This window comes from Camponotus vicinus, unplaced genomic scaffold (assembly GCF_025532165.1).
Source record: "Camponotus vicinus isolate PSW18456_S1 unplaced genomic scaffold, iyCamVici1.0 SCAF_4, whole genome shotgun sequence".
NCBI lineage: Eukaryota > Metazoa > Arthropoda > Insecta > Hymenoptera > Formicidae > Camponotus > Camponotus vicinus.
Window position 1 is genome coordinate 4,860,311 of NW_028141976.1, and position 19,540 is coordinate 4,879,850.

Consider the following 19,540-nt stretch of genomic DNA (forward strand, 5'->3'; position numbering starts at 1 on the left):
AGCATAAGAAAGATTTTATCATCTTTTGTTTTATCTTTAGTCTTTTGATAAAAATTTATGCTGTAAACACACATACGGAAAATACACACGCATAAAACGCGTTAATTTATGACGCTACTAAAATATATCACAAAGATATAAGATTATAATATATATGTAGAACTTTTTATACTTACACTGAAGATTATTGTAGGACAACTGACGCCTCATCCTGCCTTGCGTGGTTTTCCTTCGGCTGCTCAAGCGACACCACATGTTCACTTGTATATACGACCATAACTTTAAAAAGAGTATGGCGTATAGCATGCACACGTACATCGCGCCAACTGCAACAACAAACCGTAAAATAGTATTAAAAGCGAAATGTTTTAAACATCGTAAAGTTAATACTTTTATTTTTAAATGTACACACGTTCGTTAAACTTCAGTGCAATATTTTACTTTTTTTTCGCAGCAATATATACGCATAATCGCGATTACACAAAATCGCCATAACTTCTCGTTCTCTCTGCATACACGACTGTGTACATGCACAGAAAAAAATAAGTGTCAAATCAAAACTTATATACTTAAACTAACGCGTTCATTGTTTCGTATATACGCAACAATTTATAATCTTCTTAGAAGAATTTAATAATTTTAAATTTCAACAATATTATAGTCTTATTTCAATATTGTAATTGTCACCTCAAGAATATATAATTATTTAATTCTATTTTAAGAAAATTATAATCTTTGATTTAAAAATGTTATTTTCTATTTAACATTGTTTCCTTTCCACTCAAGAAAATTAAATCTTAAATCATAGGAATATATTTTTCTTGATTGAACTATGTAAAATGGCTTCATTCTCAAGCAAGTAATTATTCAAACAATTATATTTTTCTTTAATTAACGCAATATAATCTCATTTCAAGATTTCCATGTTAAAACTAAAGATATTTTCAAAACAAGAATGTCCTTTTTTTCTATGTATACAACGATCGTAGGTTTTTCCACGACACTTGTATAAATGATTGACTGCCACTTATATTCCTTAATTATCTATCCGATATTCCCATCGCGATCCCGAGAATGTCCGTTATTATTAAGCGGTGCCAGTGATCGCGTCGTCGGAAAACTGCCGACACGGTTGACGAAGGTGACGCCGGCACGATCCTCATATTTTCCGATATTTCCATCGGGCGTGGGCCTCCTTCTCGCGTTCCGGATTGCTCGTATCTTAATTAAATCGCGCCTGCTACCAAGCCATCCCGAGATGACGAGATTCCGCGCGGACGGAAGGACATAATTTCAATGGAACGAAACCGTTCTACTACCCCTTTCGCTTTTGCGCGCTTTCGCTCACCTCTCTACCTGTGTCCCGACTCTCATTTATACCTGCGCTAGCTCGTCTAGGATGTCAGCGAAGATTTATATCCGCACTCGCGCTATTAATTCTTTCCAACGCAAGGACGACAAGGCGGGAGATAAAATATCGATTGTGAGAGAAAATTAAGTATCGTGATAGATTGACGGGGACAAGCGTACCGTCATTCACTTTGTTGGAATTAGTTTGCGGACTATCGAACAGGAAAATAACAGATAAACAGAACGTTGGTTATATATGAGCGGGTAACAATCGGCGACAGGGACGGCGCAAATCACAATCGTCGAAGCGATCGAGAGCGACAGCTTCCTCTCTCCCCCACCGGCCGCAACATCGACGGGCGATAATGGGGAAACGAGAGAGAGCCCGAAGCAAATATTACACGGCGATGGTATCGTTCGTTAATGTATACATGCTCGTCGGCAATGCACGAACGCGGCAAAGCACTTCCGCGAAATATACTCCAATGCGTGTATTTGCCACCCTCGCAGGACCGCCGCACGCCAGCTAAACAACTCCAACATACGTTGCAAAGCAACGAGACCTATCCTTAGAGTATACCCTGACAACGAGCTTGCCATTTGTAATCCCTCCCTCTTTTCCCTTTGGCGCTTTGCCCTCAAGACGCGCGTCGTTCTCGCAAAAACCGTCCGAAGAAAATTTTTACTAAATCTAGATGACAGATGTCAGTATCCGTAAAGTGGGAAATTTAATAAGGTTGAAGTGTTTTCCGGAGTCCACCTCGATCTTGTTCGACAACTGCCAAACTGCATTAGGCATTTGACAGTCAAAACGCGTCTCGGGACGCGTTTTAGTGCGCCGTTCGTTGCCGCTTATATCGTTTATGGCTTGTCGTCCGCAGTATTCGCTCGGGCAAACCGGCGACGTTATACGCGCGTATCGAGTGTTCGTACAAGCCGAGGTAATTGCCAAATGTCGTGACGCGCATATATGTATTTCGTGTATGCGCTCTGTTGCAAAACGACGCGATGAATCTACCGGGTGGAGACTGCAATCTAATCCAGATCTCATTATCCTATCGTAAAAAGGAATTCTAATATTGGCTGAGCGGGTCAAAATCGAATCAAGCATCGATCTATTTATTCATTTAATTATAAAAGAATGAGAGAAATTTGTTTCCAAATATCCAAATCCATGAATTTTTCAAAATTAGGAGGCTAGAAAAAATATATATCATCTATCTTTTAATACTATTGTCTCGTTTTTCTTTATGATATATTTACTTTCTTCCATTTTAAAAAGATCGTGACAGCAGTCTCTCTTTTCTCCTGAAAGATATGTAATTTTTCAAAGATTTACCTTTATTTGTCTTGTTTCGACAGGAGGGTATATTTCTTCGTCGGAAAAGTACCGGAATTAAACTCACCATCTCATCGATACCGCTCTGCAAAGTTATTTAGTGTAAACGCAACGTCTCCCAAAGGTACGGTAAAGCTCGACGGAAGATTACTTTTCAATCTTCGCGAAGTCATTAAATTTCCGCATGTTCGACGAAGGCTATATTTCACTTGATATCAAAAAGAGCGAATTGTCGCGACGAAATGCCCTGCCGATAGCGGTGAGCAAGACTATCGCCCCAGTGCACCCTGTATGGCCGAGGCGAATCGACGGGAGTGCATTGTGCTACCATTGGTGCCCGATGGGGATGACGTACCGCGTGTGAAAATAGTTCCTCAATTTTCCATGGCCGTTCGTCGAACTGAGAAATTGTCAGTTCTCGGTGGACTATTGTCGTCTAGTGCACCTCGAGACCCACAATTCCCAACCTCGCCAACCCATTTTCAGCCCTTTCGTTCTCTACGTCAACACCTGATGTACGCTATAAAACTTTGATTCAAATTCGTGTAACTGTAGAATTTAGCATCATTGGAAATTGAGAAAATTTTAAACTCGAATACGCTCCATAATAATAACGTCGAGAGTTGATGTAGGACTTTAAATAATTTTTAGTTTAAAAATACACATATAAACATTTCCCTTTCATTATTTCATAACATATAGTTTAATAAAATAGAAATTTCACGTAAAATATCGTATTGAATTAAAAACGCTATAATAAGATCTACATCCATTCGATATTCGTCAGTAATGCAAAGGAGCATTTTTATTTAATATTTGTGTCGCTTCTTTTTTCAAATACCACGCACTGTGATATGTTACAGCGAGAAATAAGAATTCAGTTCTCTGCAAACGTCATCTGTCTTTGCTTCGCGCTCGCGTTGGCGGAACTTTTTAGATACACCTCGTACAAGGTTAAATTAATGTCAGCTCCTGAACGGACGGAGGAACAAACAGCGAAACACAATTTCCAGCGAGACCGCGCTTGGTATAACATTCCCCGGCGAATTTCATCGTGCACGCTTCCGTGCGCACGGCAAGTATAAAAGAAAGAGTCAGATCAATGACCAAGACTTTCTTTCACGGAAGACACACTCGACGATATGTTTTCTCGTTTGCGAAGCTCAAGCATCACGACTTTTTCGTTTCAAAGTGCACGCGAAAGTAGTTTCTAATCAAAATGCATCAATTCGCATTTTTCGTATCGCACATATCGAGAAAAAGACAAAAAACTGTAAAATACAAGGTCAATTTTTATCGATAGATTGACAGATAAAAATTTTCTGAAAATAAAATACTATTTTTTTATGTTTTGCAATCAAACCCTTAACTATTTTAATATAAAGGTATAGTAATGCTATAATTAAAAATATTGTTAAAGACTTGTGAAAAAATATTAAAGGTATTCTTAGAGGAATAAAGATTGTTCAAATATTGAAAAGCATCAAATTCATCAAATTTTTAACGAGAAATAAAAAATGTGAAAAATTCAAGATATACGAATACATTCCATCAAAGGTTTTTGCAAGTAAAAATCTTGGAAGCGTCTGAAATGAATATATATATATATATATTTCAATATTGCTTAAATATAAAATAAATCAAGATTTTGACACTTTACAATTTTGCATGTGTTAATATTCAAAGTCATATACTCGTATATCAAATAAGTAGAAAACTTTTTTTTGAAATTATCAAATGATGATATTAACGTAAATCGTTCTAATTATATATGCATATTAAGTATTCATTTTTTTATTTTTATATCATAATCTTGTCATTATTTTTTTCATGCTTCTGTCAATTCCACCACAGTTTAGACGCATTCAACACTATTCTGTGCAAATGTATCCTGATCCGAAAGAAAAGCCATTCGATTAGAATCCATCTCAGCGCGTCAGCTGAAACGAAACAATCTGTTGAATTGTCTGGTGACGAGCGTGAAAGGTGCTCCATAGACCAGGTCCTTCTTGAGATGCATTTGCGATCGTGGATCCAGCTTTCATCCTTTATATCAACACGAGCGAGCACAATGGAACTCGGTGTGAATTTACAAACGCATGAGGTACCAATCTACAATAAAACTCACCAAAGAATCTTATCAAGCGAGGTAACTTGCTCTCTTACCGAGAAACTAGTATTTTGTTCTTTGTTTTTCGGAGTAATACATCGGTTTCCAATTCGGCCGCTATTGTTCCCTAGAGAAAGGTTCTTTCACTTTCCCATCCTACTCTTCACCCTTGCTCTCTCTCTCTCTCTCTTTTTCTTTTTCGTCTATATAAATGTAAGCACTATATAGAATATAATTATAAAAATAAGAAAATTTGTTGTCGTGTATTTGATTATCACATCTATGTAAATCATATGCGAGGGTGTGATTAAATCTTTTTTAATGAGACGTTGAAAGAGGGTGGGAATTGCCGACACACCGATATATCCCAAAATTAATATTCGCCATCTGTATTCACCGTATCATGTACCGCTAAATGACACTTCTAGCTCTCGCGATTGTTCCTGCGCAATAAATAATTGTCTGTGACAATTCGCACTATCTGATACGTGATAGGAAGTGACAGATGAAACTTAGAATTGATTTCCGAGCGACTGCGTATTTTATATCGCGGTATCCGCGCACGCGCGCGCATTCCATTTCAGAAGCCGATATTCTTTCTCCCGTCGATGTAATTCGATTAATTCCTTTGTCAGGCGGCATCGAAGTCCGCGTCGAGACGAACAATGTTACGGCTGCATCGCGTGCGCGTTGCACTTGGCGTGACAACGCGTAGAGACGCGAAACTGCAGCGCCCGAGATACATTTCCGAGCCGACGCCGACGTATAAATCGATGCTCTCGGAAAAAAGTACCGGGAAAAGAGGATGATAAAAAGAGGATCGAGTTGTCTGCCACGGTGAAACGGTATATTTCTGACGCGATCGTAATCGGAGACCGCCGCGCTGCATTTTCGATTCCATGCGTTTCCCGATTGCGCGCCGATGTGCGTGAAAATTGAAGAGCCGGGATAGGAAGCTTTACGTTTCAAATTATGCGATCCGATATTAAGTTCAGTTTCGCATAAAATGTAAAATTTCACGTTAAAACATTCCACGGAGCGTTTGGAGAATATTAGAAAGGATTGCGACTGCAACGAAACATGCATATTAAAGCGAAAACATGACTTGACTAATTATATTAATTTTGTATACTTGCGAAAAATTTCTGCATTTTCTCTCTGCCGTCTACCAAACAGTAAAATTATTATCATGTATTCTCCATACGCACCTCGTTGCTCTTTTTACCCCGTTCTTTCGTGAATTACCAGTCTGGAGTCATTGCCGAAGGAGTTTAATTTAATACGGCAGCGAGATATCTCGCGCATTAATTTAATAAAACAATACGCAATTAGCGTGGGCGCTCAACTTTCATGAATGAAGGCCGAAATCAGTTTGCCAAGTAAAGTTGCGTGTTACAAATTTTCGGCACGTCGAAACTTCGCGGTGTTTGGCAGGCGTATAATTATATCGGTAAACGGCGGAGCGTATAATTTCGTGCAATGCGTTACTAGAAGCGAGATGTGTCACGGGCATAGCTCGAAGCCATCTCGATGGAAACGGGAAAGCAACATGATAACGGTATTTACAGCTATATCTCGCACTGTGCGAAACTACTTCGTGTATATCTCGCGCAATTTCGATTCTCGACTATCGTAACTAACACGCTGCTTGAAAATCGATAAACCGTGAGACTGACTTTGCACGCGAATACTGTGATATTTATTTATCAATACTATTCGCCGGGCTCTGTCAGATTCATCAGAAACGACACCAAGATTTCTCTCAGATCTGTTTCAAATAGATAGTAAATAATACGTTTACATATAACTTTAATCGGCGACAAAGTAATAATTTAATTCTTGCAAATCAATAAGCATTTACTAATAATCGAAGAAAAAGATTTCATATTTCGCGCGATGATTATAATTAATTTTTCTTTTGTCAGATTTAATCCAATCTATATTTTATAAATGGTTACTATGGCGCATTTTTAATAAATTTAACTTAATGTGTTGGAATTAATCCCAATATGTACGTGTAAAATTACAATACTTTTACAATATTTATGCAACTGCAATAATCATATAGAAGCTGAGATTGCGTCAATCAAATATTTTTAGCATTTGAAATATTAAATCACTATGATTTATTTTGATCAATCTTTCGCTAAAATAAACTAAAACTGCAGCTAATTATGATGTAGAAAATGTTTATATAGAATTTATACTTAGAGAACAAATTTGTGGAATCCTATTTGCGATTGTGAAGAAAATAGTTTTCATCAAATTTGATTGTCAGATAAATTTGAACTCACCTTTCCATTTTTACTTACATTATCGTGTATTATTCGATAAACTTCATATAAACTTTATTTCTCATCGATAAAAGTTCGTATAATTATTTTCGATCAAGTATAAATATAAGACATATCCTTTTTAAACCATTTAATATTTAACAATTTCTAATTATGGATTGAAAGCTTCATTCGTAAAATTTGACAATTCACTTCGTTTTATAAAAAGCGCAAAATCATATATTAAAAGTTATATAAACTACCAAATGCAAGAATAATTTTCATTGTCATTTGAAAATATTTTTCTAAATACACATCGATTAAGATAATTTATTATCCGCATGAATCTCCGGCCGTTTGCGTTGCGTTCGCGAAAAAGTCGCAAACAATTCACGTCGCACCGTAAGTTTCTCACTCGAGCGGTGCCATGCGAGTGGCAAAGCGCGAGCTCTTTATTTTCGACGATATCCGGCCGGATGCGAACGATAAATTTGTTCCCCGATCTGTCGTCTCGGGGGCCTTTTACCTTTTACACAGGCGTATGTATTTCGGGATCGATCGCCGCTCGTAATTCACTCGGCACGTGTAATTCCCTACTTATGTCCTCACAATTTCTTCGCTCGTTCTATCGCCATCCCCCAATCTTTCAAAACCGTCCCTGATTCTGGCACGGTATCCAGTTGGCACAGGGATGCAATCACCTCGTCGGGTTACCGTGCGTGAAGAAGAATTTTGGCAGACGACACGCATTCGTTTCACGCATGTCTACTGCGTGTGAAATCTTGCCATCGAGACTTGCAATTGTCTATTTTATGAGTTTTTTTCGACAGAATGATGATTTCAGTGCCTAAAATGGCTGACAGTAATAAACATCGAGATCAAGACTTTAATTACTCATTTGATTTTATTACGGATATCAAAAATTAACTAATCAATTTCCATTTAATTAATTCTTAATTAGATAAAATGCACATATTATTATTATATTCCCTCGTTACGTAATTCATAAAACGCTGTAGCATTTAATGCTGCTGTGATGCCGAAATAATGCAAATTTGATATTATGATTCTTTATTATCGATAATGATGTAATATCGAGCTCAAATTGTGATATGATACTGATGCGATACGCACTTTGCTGTCGACATTCGCTTCACCGGAGAACGCACACGCGCGTTATCGGAAAAGAGCGTGATATCTTTTGCCAAGCAGTCAATAGACAACTTTAGAATGCCAGATCGGGCTCGTCGTTTTGTAATGGAAGGGTGTTTCTCTTTTGGCGGAGCTGGCGTAAAAGGAAGACTCCTTGAACAACCAACGCAAGCGCATTGAACTCGTTTTTATTCTCCCCATCCCTATTTCCCGCCCCATATTTTCAATCTCCGGTCGAAAATGTTATTTTTCTGCGACTTTTCGACACGCTGCAGCGCGCTTTTAGTCTCGCACAAGCAAAATGTACAAAATGCCATCCGTTTCGCGAGCGCACAATCGTAATGTTATTTCCGCTTTCGAGGCAATTCTCGAATGTCGTAACTAATTTATTAAAAATTCCAAATACGCCATGATTACCACGCTCAGATTTATAATTTCTATTTAAATCAGCGTAAAGTAAACTATGCTAACTAATGGAAATAATATAAGCTAAAAAATTCTCTTAATTATTTCCCGAAATGAAAAATTTCGCAAAATTGTACTCGCCGTTATATCAACGCGTCAAGTTGTCAATGCCTCGTGACAGAATTTATGTAAGTCGTTCACAGCTGAAGCGTTGATTGGAACGTTTCGGGGCTGCTGAAAAGACACTCGAATGTCGCCAGAATCGCGGGAGTGACCGCACTTGTGCATTGTTCACGCGATGTACCGTGTCACGGCTTGGCCGCTATCCGCAGGATCAGAGACACCATTCGCTTCCGCAGCGCGAAACACTCACGGTACGACGTTCTTGGCCTGACCCGAAACCCTGCGGAAATTCGGGCTATTCTCGCGCGAGACGCTCTCGAGACATCCTCACTATGCTACTGCCCGCTCGGATATTTGCGGCGAAAAAGAATCCTGTAGAATTCGCGAGGATAGGCGAGCGGCATTCGGCCGCAACTCGCGGGGCACGCCAGTGCAACGTCGAAACAATGCGTGAGATATCCAGATTGAACGCAACTCCTAATTTGAAGATTTTGGTTCGGAGCAACAGTGAGGGATATGGAGCAACATCTCTAGTTTATGGATGCTTATGTCGCATTTCGAGCGAATCAGACGCCTCCATTCATCCTCCAACTCTTCTAACCAACTTAAATTAATCAGTAATTCCTAGAAATTTTCAGTACATTTTTTTTATGTTTATAATAAAATTATGCACACGCATGTCATGTAACGGGGCTCGACGACAAGTGACTTAAGGAATCGAATTTTGTCGACATCATGTATCAAGATATTTTGAAGAATCTACGAATAAAGTCTTTTTAGTTTGAAAAATTATCCGTATTAAATTAATACTCGTATAATGTTAAACAATGTAATTCGATGTCGCAGCCGTCGGTATTAATATTCCAAGATCATCGCGGGCTACGTATACTGGAATTTCGACGTGACTCTCCGTGACGTTGCGTTGGCAAAAGCGGGTTCACTTCAGCAAACTCGAACCCACGAAATCCACCAACGAGTCGTTCATTTCCACAGAATTCTCCGCGACATCGAAGTCCCTGTTGTAACGCGCACAAGCATGCTTCCGTTCGCATTATCCATGCGGCAACCAATCTCGTAGCCTAATTTTAGCCGGATTATCTTACATAATAATATTAGTGTACCCTCTGCATGCTCTATAATTTTTACGTAATGCTAATGTTATTCGAGAGCAAAGAATCTTACAAATTCAATATATCTCCTTCTATATGTGAGTTTGAGTATCTTTTAACATAGTAATTTATATTATTTGTAATGTCAATACAAATTAGAGATATAGAAAGAACATAATTATATCTTACATGTTTTATCGTAAACAAAATTTCAATTTTTATCCTTTGATTACAAATGATCCAGATGGAGATTATTTTGGCGCGCGCGACATGTGTTGCACACAGAAAAAAAGGACATTCTTGTTTTGAAAATATATTTAGTTTTAACATGGAAATCTTGAAATGAGATTATATTGCGTTAATTAAAGAAAAATATAATTGCTTACTTGAATGAAGCCATTTTATATAGTTCAATCAAGAAAAATATATTCTTATGATTTAAGATTTAATTTTCTTGAATGGAAAAGAAACAATGTTAGATAGAAAATAACATTTTTAAATAAAAAATTATAATTTTCTTAAAGTAGAATTAAATAATTATATATTCTCGAGGTGACAATTACAATATTAAAATAAAACTATAATATTGTTGAAATTTAAAATTATTAAATTCTTCTAAAAAGATTATAAATTGTTGCGTATATACGAAACAATGAACGCGTCAGTTTAAGTATATAAGCTTTGATTTGACACTTATTTTTTTTCTGTGCACGCATACACGCATATCACGTGTGCGTAGACATCTTCGCTCCACCCCACGACATTTCACGCTACGTCGAGTCTGCTGCTCGTTTGAAATCTACGAAATTGGCTGCGCATCTCCGTTAACGGGCTCTGCCGCGAAACGACGGGATGAATTCTTGCATTCTCTGTTTGCCGCTTTTTTCTTCTCCCCATCTAGTTCTATGCATATGTATGTGTTTGTGTACTCCCTTTTTTTAATCTTCTTGTCAAAGATGATCTTAATGTACGAGTATACGGATCAATACCGGAACGGATTTCTCATTCTTTGTTAAGACGGTTTCGACGGTTCGTCTGATTGCTATAAATTCTAGAACGAGCTTCTCGAGTTTAACAATGGCATTCGAGCAAATTAACGGTATAACGAATGGACTTGATGTCCCTTTGAACTCGACAATACAACTATGTGCCTATATTACGTGATAAAATAGAAGAATACTTGGATTAATATATCTTCATTTACCGCTTTTCCGTTATATTTTTCCCTTTATTCCTTTCGCTTTTATGTCCATGTAATCGTTATATATTCAATAGTTTTCGGTAAAATTGAAGATTTAGAAGAAACTCTTTAATTTTATAAGCATTTTATTTAAGTCTCCAGTAGCTAAGGGTCTTATTAAGTAAATAAAACGAAAGGAATTCAATTTTTCAATAATCAAATAATTATTTGCGCCAATAATTGACCTGCATTTCTTGTATTTTTTTAAGAAATTGTATTCGAAACTCTTTGTTTAAAAAATCACATCAATTTATAATCGATGCTTTTGATGACAATAATTCGTTTTAATTGAAAGTATATAAAATAAAATAAAAATCGCAAAATGATGATTATATTGAAATATGTTAATCAATATAAAATCTACTTTTTGTAATAAAAATATTACTTTGATTAAACTTAGTAACTAATATACTAAGCAAAAATACTGAGTTTCACAAAACAATTTATCAATGAAATATCGGAGCAAATGAGGACAGTTTATTATTCGACGTTGCTAATTTCAATAATTTTCTCGTTATCCTATTCGTATTCTATTACAATTAAATTTTTCAAAACGCTCTTCGAGATAAGGATCGATTATTTATCTTTACTTTGTTATTTCTCTTCTACAAAGATAATGCTCCGATGTTTGCGACCTCAGCATCACACGCTGATTATCGGGAACGAAAATATCCAGTCGGGCACAATCTTCAAGGGAATTTTCCGAAAATGAAGAACGCCATTGTGAATCATAGAATTTCGTCCACGTCCATTTTCTACATCGCGTGTTATTTTCGAAAATTCAATCATTTTCACTCCCTCAATTCATGTTTACACACCAGCCCTTCGCGTAACCCCTGTAGAGGTACAAACATTTTGATGAGCAATCTTCTACGTCAAGCTTTCCATGTCGATCGCACGAAGCTCTGGGAGAAACTCGAATCTGATTCACTCTCGCGCTTCTTTGTTCCAACCTATTCCGTCCGTTCCTGCCTAAATCAACAGTATCCTTCAGCGCTTCCGTGCGACCCTTCTGTACACAGAGTACCGAGTGTCTGGACGTGCAATTTGTAATTCCGGTGGAACTCATCGGAGGAGAACTGGCTCTCGCCGAAGAACTGCCGCTGCATAATTTGTAATTCCAAAGAGCACCGGAGTCTACGAGGTGCTTGCGGATGATGTGGTAAGGAAAGGCGACCTGATGACGGGGCCGTGAGTTGATGAAAGAAAAAGCAACTACTACGAGTTCACTTTTCTGAAGACTCAGAATCGTGTAATTGTATTTTATTTTTAAATTCATCTTTTAAATCAGCAAATGTGTTTAATTATCAAGGATCATTCCTCAGCAAGTATTTTCTCTCTTTAAAAAAGATGGCGGGCGACGGAGAGCGTAAAATATTTACTGCATACAGGACAGAAATTAATCCCAAACAGACTTCTCGCGTTATTCACCGGCGGAAGTTCTCATTTGCTGAAGTAGACGCCGGTAGATTAAAGCATAATAACGAAGTAGTTATTCCACCCGACCCGTCCTCTCTTGGGAACCGGACAGAGGAAAGCGGGAGGGGGAGTCTGGTCGAATTAGGTAGCGGACCTCGATTTGTTATTCAAAATTCGCGGAAAGGCGTCCGCCTATTCGCGCTTCCGGCTACGTTCGAACGTAATTTCCGTTTCACGTAAAGCTTCTACCTCCGCGCAGCTTCCGTCATACTTGTCAGAAAAGCGCGACGAGCTTCTAACTAAACCCCCTTCCTCTCAAGATCACGTCGCGCATACATATAAAACTTTGTTTGAAAAAAACATGCATTTTTCTGATTACAAACGCGGATATACACACAATATAAATTTAAGAAACTAAAAAATCGTATTAATTTCACACATATTGTGTGTGTATATTATTGTCACATAAAAAACGTCACATAAAAAACTGTGAATCTCATTCATTTTGTTTGAGAAATAGAAAACATTCATCTCTATCTATTTTTCGCGTTATGTTAAGGCTGTATTTAAATAAAATTGAGCATTCAAAACACATACATAAAAAAATATAATATTACCAGAAACCTAAAAATTTAAATAAAACGCCAATTTCATTCTTGCTCGAGCCATCATCTAATGCCCTATTTCTTATTCCGCAACAGAATTCTTTTTGTCTAATTACTTATTCATGTTAGGATTAGCATTGCGAAACGAACTCTGCGACAACCGAGAATATCGCTTCACGAGACCGTAATAATATACGGCGAAGACGCTTCCGTTCGCGAACGTTAACGCTAACATCGCGTCTGCGTAAACAAAAAGCGCGCAGAATAAACGTCCGTCTGTCCCAATTCGCGAAAGAGTTTCCAACCGCGGCCTTTGTTCCGCGAGGTGCGATATTGCATTACCAACTGGCGGCTGCCATCGCGTCGAGATTTTATGAGGGCTTGTCGTGCACTTGTTACAGCGTCATGTTAGCGTATCCGAAAGAGTAGATCGTTCTGGTAAATGTAAACTTTTAAGGTCCATACACACACGTATCGCACCTCAGAGCGCACATCATCAGCACGAGACTGAAATCGGACAGGACTTATATATTTTTTATTCATCTTCGATAATAATAACAACGATAAATATGAATTTTTTCGTTTTTTTTTTAAATTTTATATCAACATTTACTCATGTCAAATCGCACCGGTATGTATGAACCAACCTTTACACATGGCAGCGAGGTGCGTGCGCGAAGTGCGCACCACGGAGGTGAATTTATGGATCGGCTGCGAAATTGAAAGCGTAGAGGCGGAGAATTATTAGAACGCTCGGGTTATATGTTCGAGTATATCCGCTTGCTCGTGACAGCTCGCCGCGAAGAGTGCGCAGCAAGAATTTGCGAATACCACGAGGGGGGATCGGTAATTTCGGGTGACTGGATTCGCACTCGCGTCGAATGCACGGAAGTTATTACGTCGAGATGGATAGTCGTCAATGTTCAAAAGCAAAGAAAAATATCAGCAATATTGAGCTTAAATCGTAATAAAATATAATGGAAATCACAAATATAATAAGAAATAGAAAATCTAAATTATAAACATATAATTATGTTATTAATAATTTGAACAATGAAACAACGTAAATCAAAGTATCATTAGAGTAAATCAAATAAGAGAGAATTCTATTGGATTAAAATACGTATGTTTAAAGAGCTTAATTAAAATATATTTTAACGAAAAGAACGGGGTATAAGTCGCAAGCAAAAAGTTTCACGTTTCCATCAAGCCAATTTTTATAATCCGAATTAATTTAATAATTTCGTACATCTGATTAGCGGATAACATGTGACGAAATCATATCTGTTCGTCTTTCGATCGAAGATTAATTAGAAATCGATATGAAACAAGACTTATTTGCGTGTCTGACTATTGTGCGATTTTTCTACTGCAGTCTTCTGACAAGAACTCGACATTTTTAGAATTCTCTAAAAACATTTATGTATGCGCGTGTGTGTTTTCTATATAAAAAATATATTTTTAATTAACTTAATCGAATAATGCCACGAACAATAGCTTTTATATAATTTCATTCTCGATAAACGAAGCTTTCGACGGCCATCAGATTGCGGCCGGTGATTGCGCTATTGATTTACATCGATATGTGCGTCCAATCGTCAAATCGAAGACGAGGGCTCTCTTTGTACGACAATATACCACTTAACTGCGGTAAACACTCGATACCTTTTACTGCGTTTGCGGCGCGGGAAAATGCGAGCGGGCGAGTGCGTCGACAACGGGACGCGTACTGGGACATCGAGGGGAGAAGCGAGAAAACCGGGCGAAAGGTGCGGATCCGTGTCGCGTTTCTATCGGATGTCACGTATCACAATATCAACAGGAAAAAAGCGCAGCGTGCTTGTCGATCGATATAGGAGCGATTCCGAATGAGCGAAACTCAACCGGTTCCGATGCTCGTCGATGTTTTCATGGACCGTAATTAAGGCAAGGTGCTACGTGTCGCGCCTCTCTCCCTTCCTTCCTCCCTGTAGTTTTTCGCAAACATCTCGCGCGTTTTAATTCCGTCATTGGACGAACGAGGAGAAGAAGCGGGAGAATTAAACCATTCAATACCCGTGATAAAAAAAATCCTGCAACGACAATTATCGAAGTGGACACTATCGAAACGGACAAGCAAAATTAGAGAAACTTGTCGAGTCGAATTTAGTGAATTATCAGTTAGTTGCTAAATGTAAGGAAATGTAATTAGATTTTCGATTAAAGTGAACTTCCCTCGGTAGATGCAGGTAAAATGTTATCATATAAAAAATAAATAAATTGATTACAATGATAGTAGTAAGAATGGCTATAGGGCATACAATCAATCAAGGATTTTTCGATGCAAACAAAACAATACATCGACTCTTAAAACGAATTTACCGTTTAAACCTTTTCATATCGATAACATAAAAAAAGTAGAAGAAAGCTAGAAACCGCAACAGCGAGAAAGGTAAAGATTCGCATGAGTTTGGTGGGCATAAGCACTTCTTAAAACTTCCCGTAACCGAGTGCGTTTCGCGAGCAGCAGTGCAATGGCTTGGTTGGTTCAAGTACCCGGACGGACGATTCTCACATTCTCAAAAGAAATCTTTCTCTTTCTCTCTCTCTTTTCTCCGTCTACCTATCTCCCTTTTTCTCTCTTTGCATCACCCGTAGTATTCCTCGTCGCTCCTTTGCCCGGGATGTTCAACCCCTCAACATGGACGTATACAAGGGTGTGCACTCAAAAGTATATTCACTCATGTAGACACCGGGGGTCTCTTGATGTCTTTACGCGAGCCGGGATAAAGATGCATTCACACCAATGAGAATTCTTTCAGGATGCTCGTCCCCGACGATTTACGGACAAAATAAAAGAAGAATAAGACTCTTAGAAATTTCTTGGACATCAAAGGTTCCTAGATTTTTACCGAGAACTGTTTCCTTTTTAAATGTTACATTCTGTGTCTGATGTGAGTAGCGTCTTTTTGAACGATCTTTTTTATTTATCCTGATCATATGCAAATATTTTATATATTTATATAGTTAAAATGATAGTTTTCGCCAAGCTTTTCTGCTTCTATTTTTCCTAATATTTTTTGTTACTACAAATAAATTATATTGTTAATTTTTTATACATATTATTAGTATTAAATCCTTTATATTCTCTTCAATATATATATTTCTAAATCGCAAACATTGTTATATAGTTGTTATACTTCGTACCAATTTATAATATTCAACTTTTAACTATCATGGTTATTTAGCTAACGAGTTCTCAAATGTTGCAATATCCGCAAGAACGGCAACACTTTCAGGTTTCGTAGTACTGAAGTAAATCTAATGGAGTTTGAAGCATGACGATCCTTCACCTTCGGCTACATTGCATCCTCCGATGATAGAAGGTCATATGTTCTCCTGTCAAAGTTCAAAAGCTTCGATCCAACATTGAAGTTTCATTGTCATTCGTTCAATCTGCGAGTCTTTCTCTGGTGTGAAATCGCGGCCACAAGGAATGACTAAGAAAACTTTCTACGAACTTTAAATTATTCGTAATTTAACGTCTTAGTGTTTTCGCGAATATAATAACATTTATAGTTAAAATTTATCTGTCGTAATATTTATGTATGTAATTATGATTGCAAAATTAACGAAGAATTAATTCTTTTTTCTCTCCTTGAGGAAAAAAATAATTTGAATTTTATCCAAGTCTTCTTCGTGTTTTTGAATACTTGTCAGACTATCTATCTGTATGGACATATAATTAACTACAAAACATATGTATCTTTCATGAAATTAAAAGATCTTTGTTGATGCTTCGAGTTCTGACGATATCCTTCTCCACAAAACCACATTCTTCACATTTTATTCAAACATTTTATTCAAACTGCGATCGATCGGCAAATCTTGTCTCTCGTGCCATCGACGAGTGACGGTCGAGAATATCGAGACGGAATCAAAATCTTCTTCGCCGAAACGTCGTAAAAGACGGACGATGGAGATACTATTCGATAACAGTATAAAGTTGACGATACAAGATTCACTTCGAGTATTCCTACGAATATCAAAAGGAACATATGTCGATTCGTTTCGTTCGAGAAACTGGCGAGAACTCATTCATGATTTATTTGTAATTTTATATATTTTAATACTTTATATATTTAATATAGTTTAATTTTATATTTTAAAATGTATATATATAATATGTAAATGACAGAAATATTTTAAGTATGATGCCAAAGAGATTACCGGAAAAACACTGGGTTATTAAAGCGTGATGTCTCTCGCCAACTGCGATTAAAGATCTTTTAATTAAAGTCGGGGCGAGATTTTTCATAAAGTTCTAACTTTCCTTTTGATTACTCGTTATTCAGATTGAAAAAGGAAATTAGATCGCCGCGCGCGACAATACACCTATCGAATCGATAGCTCGCTTACGAAGTGCGTCTGCTCCATGAGAATTAATTTAAATCCTTTTAATTAGACAAGCGCGCTGCTGTTTTAGTGCTCGCAAACGCAGTCACGTTTTAATTACTTTTCTTCAAAAAGAAACTATGACATGCAGTCTACGAGGAAGAAGAATAAGATTTTGATTAGATCTTTCATCAATTGATGACGCGTCCTTTAAATGATGTTAAAAAAAATTTAATATGTCGCGCTTTCGATGTAAAAATGCAAAATTAAAGTGCCTAATATACATATATATGTAACCGTCGCGTATTCTAATATACAAGCTAACGCGAGACGAACGATGCGAGCACTCATAAAGTTTTGTAGATAAAAGAGACTACAAAGTAATTGCATTTGCATGTGAAATCTACGACCCTCCGCGGCATTTCCCGATGCATCGATTTGAGCGGATAACCATACATATTGCATTTAGATAGAATTTTTGACACGGCAATTTTTGACATGTCTCTCCTCTCAGAATGAATGTGGTATTCCGAAATGAATGTAGAAATGAAGGACAATTAAAAATCAGTTATTTCGTCGATATATGTTTTAGTAGTTTCTTTACGTAATATATATAATCTGCTGAAAATAATAACAATAGAATGGTTCTTCAGTGTTTCAGCAAATTACGATATAATTAAAAAATATAATAATTAGAAAATATAATTAGCAATATAATTATAAAAATGTGCTGTTTGATGAAAAGCTATATGCTCTGTTATACGAGGCTTTGAATTTGCTCGCGTTAACACTTTTATGAGTAATGCTTTTGTATATCGCAGACACATATGAATGACATACATACAGCAAAGTGCGTGAGCGAGTTGAGAATTAATTATGTGTCATGGAAAAAATATATTCGCGCGATAAGCGAGACTGTTGAATGTCATGAATAGTTTCAAATCGCGGTGAGTGACTGCGTAAACTTGCACACCTCTTCGCGTGCATGACGCTAGTATTATTCTAATCGCGAGCGGGATAATTCGAAAACATTACTTTCATATATCCCATACGTTATTCCAATCGATTCCTTGTCGCGGCGCCATCGCAGAAGTAATATCGCGAGTATGCACACAAAAAATTCGCGGATGAAACGATACGCAAAATATGCACTTACCCAGACTGAATCCAGAATCCTTCACGTGGATGACCACCATCGGCATCAGCACCATCACGACAAGGTTTATGACGTGGAACACCATTCCCGGGCCATGAGCTATGATATCCTGCGACACAAAATAAAAAGACATCTAGTTACTACAGGAAATGAGACTTGCACACAACCAGTGGCATATATCGCGAAAGTGATGACAGAGAAACTAAAATGATGAATAATCTTATGAGATCAAGTAAGTACAATTTTCTGTCACAAATTAAAAGCAATTTGAAAGATAAAGTATGATAAGAAAAATAAAAAAAAATAAAAACTAATATATTATTAAATATTTCTACTTTTCTTATAAAAATATAAAGAATATTTATTTATAAGTTAAGACAAACTGAAAAATTGATAGAATACAAGAATAATTTAGATCTTAATAAATCAAGAAAATTAAATTAAATTGTACAATAAAAATGTTACAAATTATTTACTTAATTTATTTAAATCATATAATATTTTACTTCTTTTGAAATATCAAAATTTAAAAAAATAATGAATTTCAATTTTTCGTGTAATCAAATGATTTATTAAACTTTATTTTTTAAGTTTACATTCAACATTAGATTTAATAATTTTTTTAATCAATCGCGATTTAATTGATCAATTATTGAAATTTTCAAAAAAAAATTATAATAGTGAATATTTACTATTAATGTCAATCTTTATCAATATCAACTGCTATAATGCAAGTAATATTTAGATAGAAAATAAAAAGAGATAAAATTAGTTAAGCAAAAAAAAATCGATATTATCTGAAGATTAATAATAAACTAAATCTCGATAACTCGAAAATTATTATGATCTTAATTTATTTTTCATATTAAAATATTTGATATTAAT

General features: G+C 36.6%; 1 protein-coding gene and 1 long non-coding RNA gene across 3 annotated transcripts in view; one reads left to right on the plus strand and one right to left on the minus strand.

The window, feature by feature from the left end:
• The window catches only part of Mdy (diacylglycerol O-acyltransferase), an 86,945-nt gene that overhangs the window by 27,881 nt on the left and 39,524 nt on the right, over nucleotides 1-19,540 (minus strand). For both annotated transcript variants that reach the window (XM_083098866.1, XM_083098865.1), the window contains 2 exons: nucleotides 18,656-18,764; nucleotides 177-326 (listed from right to left, as the gene is read on the minus strand). In XM_083098866.1, the coding sequence (XP_082954992.1) occupies nucleotides 177-326; nucleotides 18,656-18,764 (259 nt within the window). The remainder of the gene's footprint in view (nucleotides 1-176; nucleotides 327-18,655; nucleotides 18,765-19,540) is intronic.
• LOC145971323 (uncharacterized) lies at nucleotides 3,991-6,977 on the plus strand. Its single transcript, XR_014438844.1, has 3 exons — nucleotides 3,991-4,074; nucleotides 4,544-4,793; nucleotides 5,435-6,977. It is a non-coding gene; the product is annotated as an uncharacterized LOC145971323 (long non-coding RNA).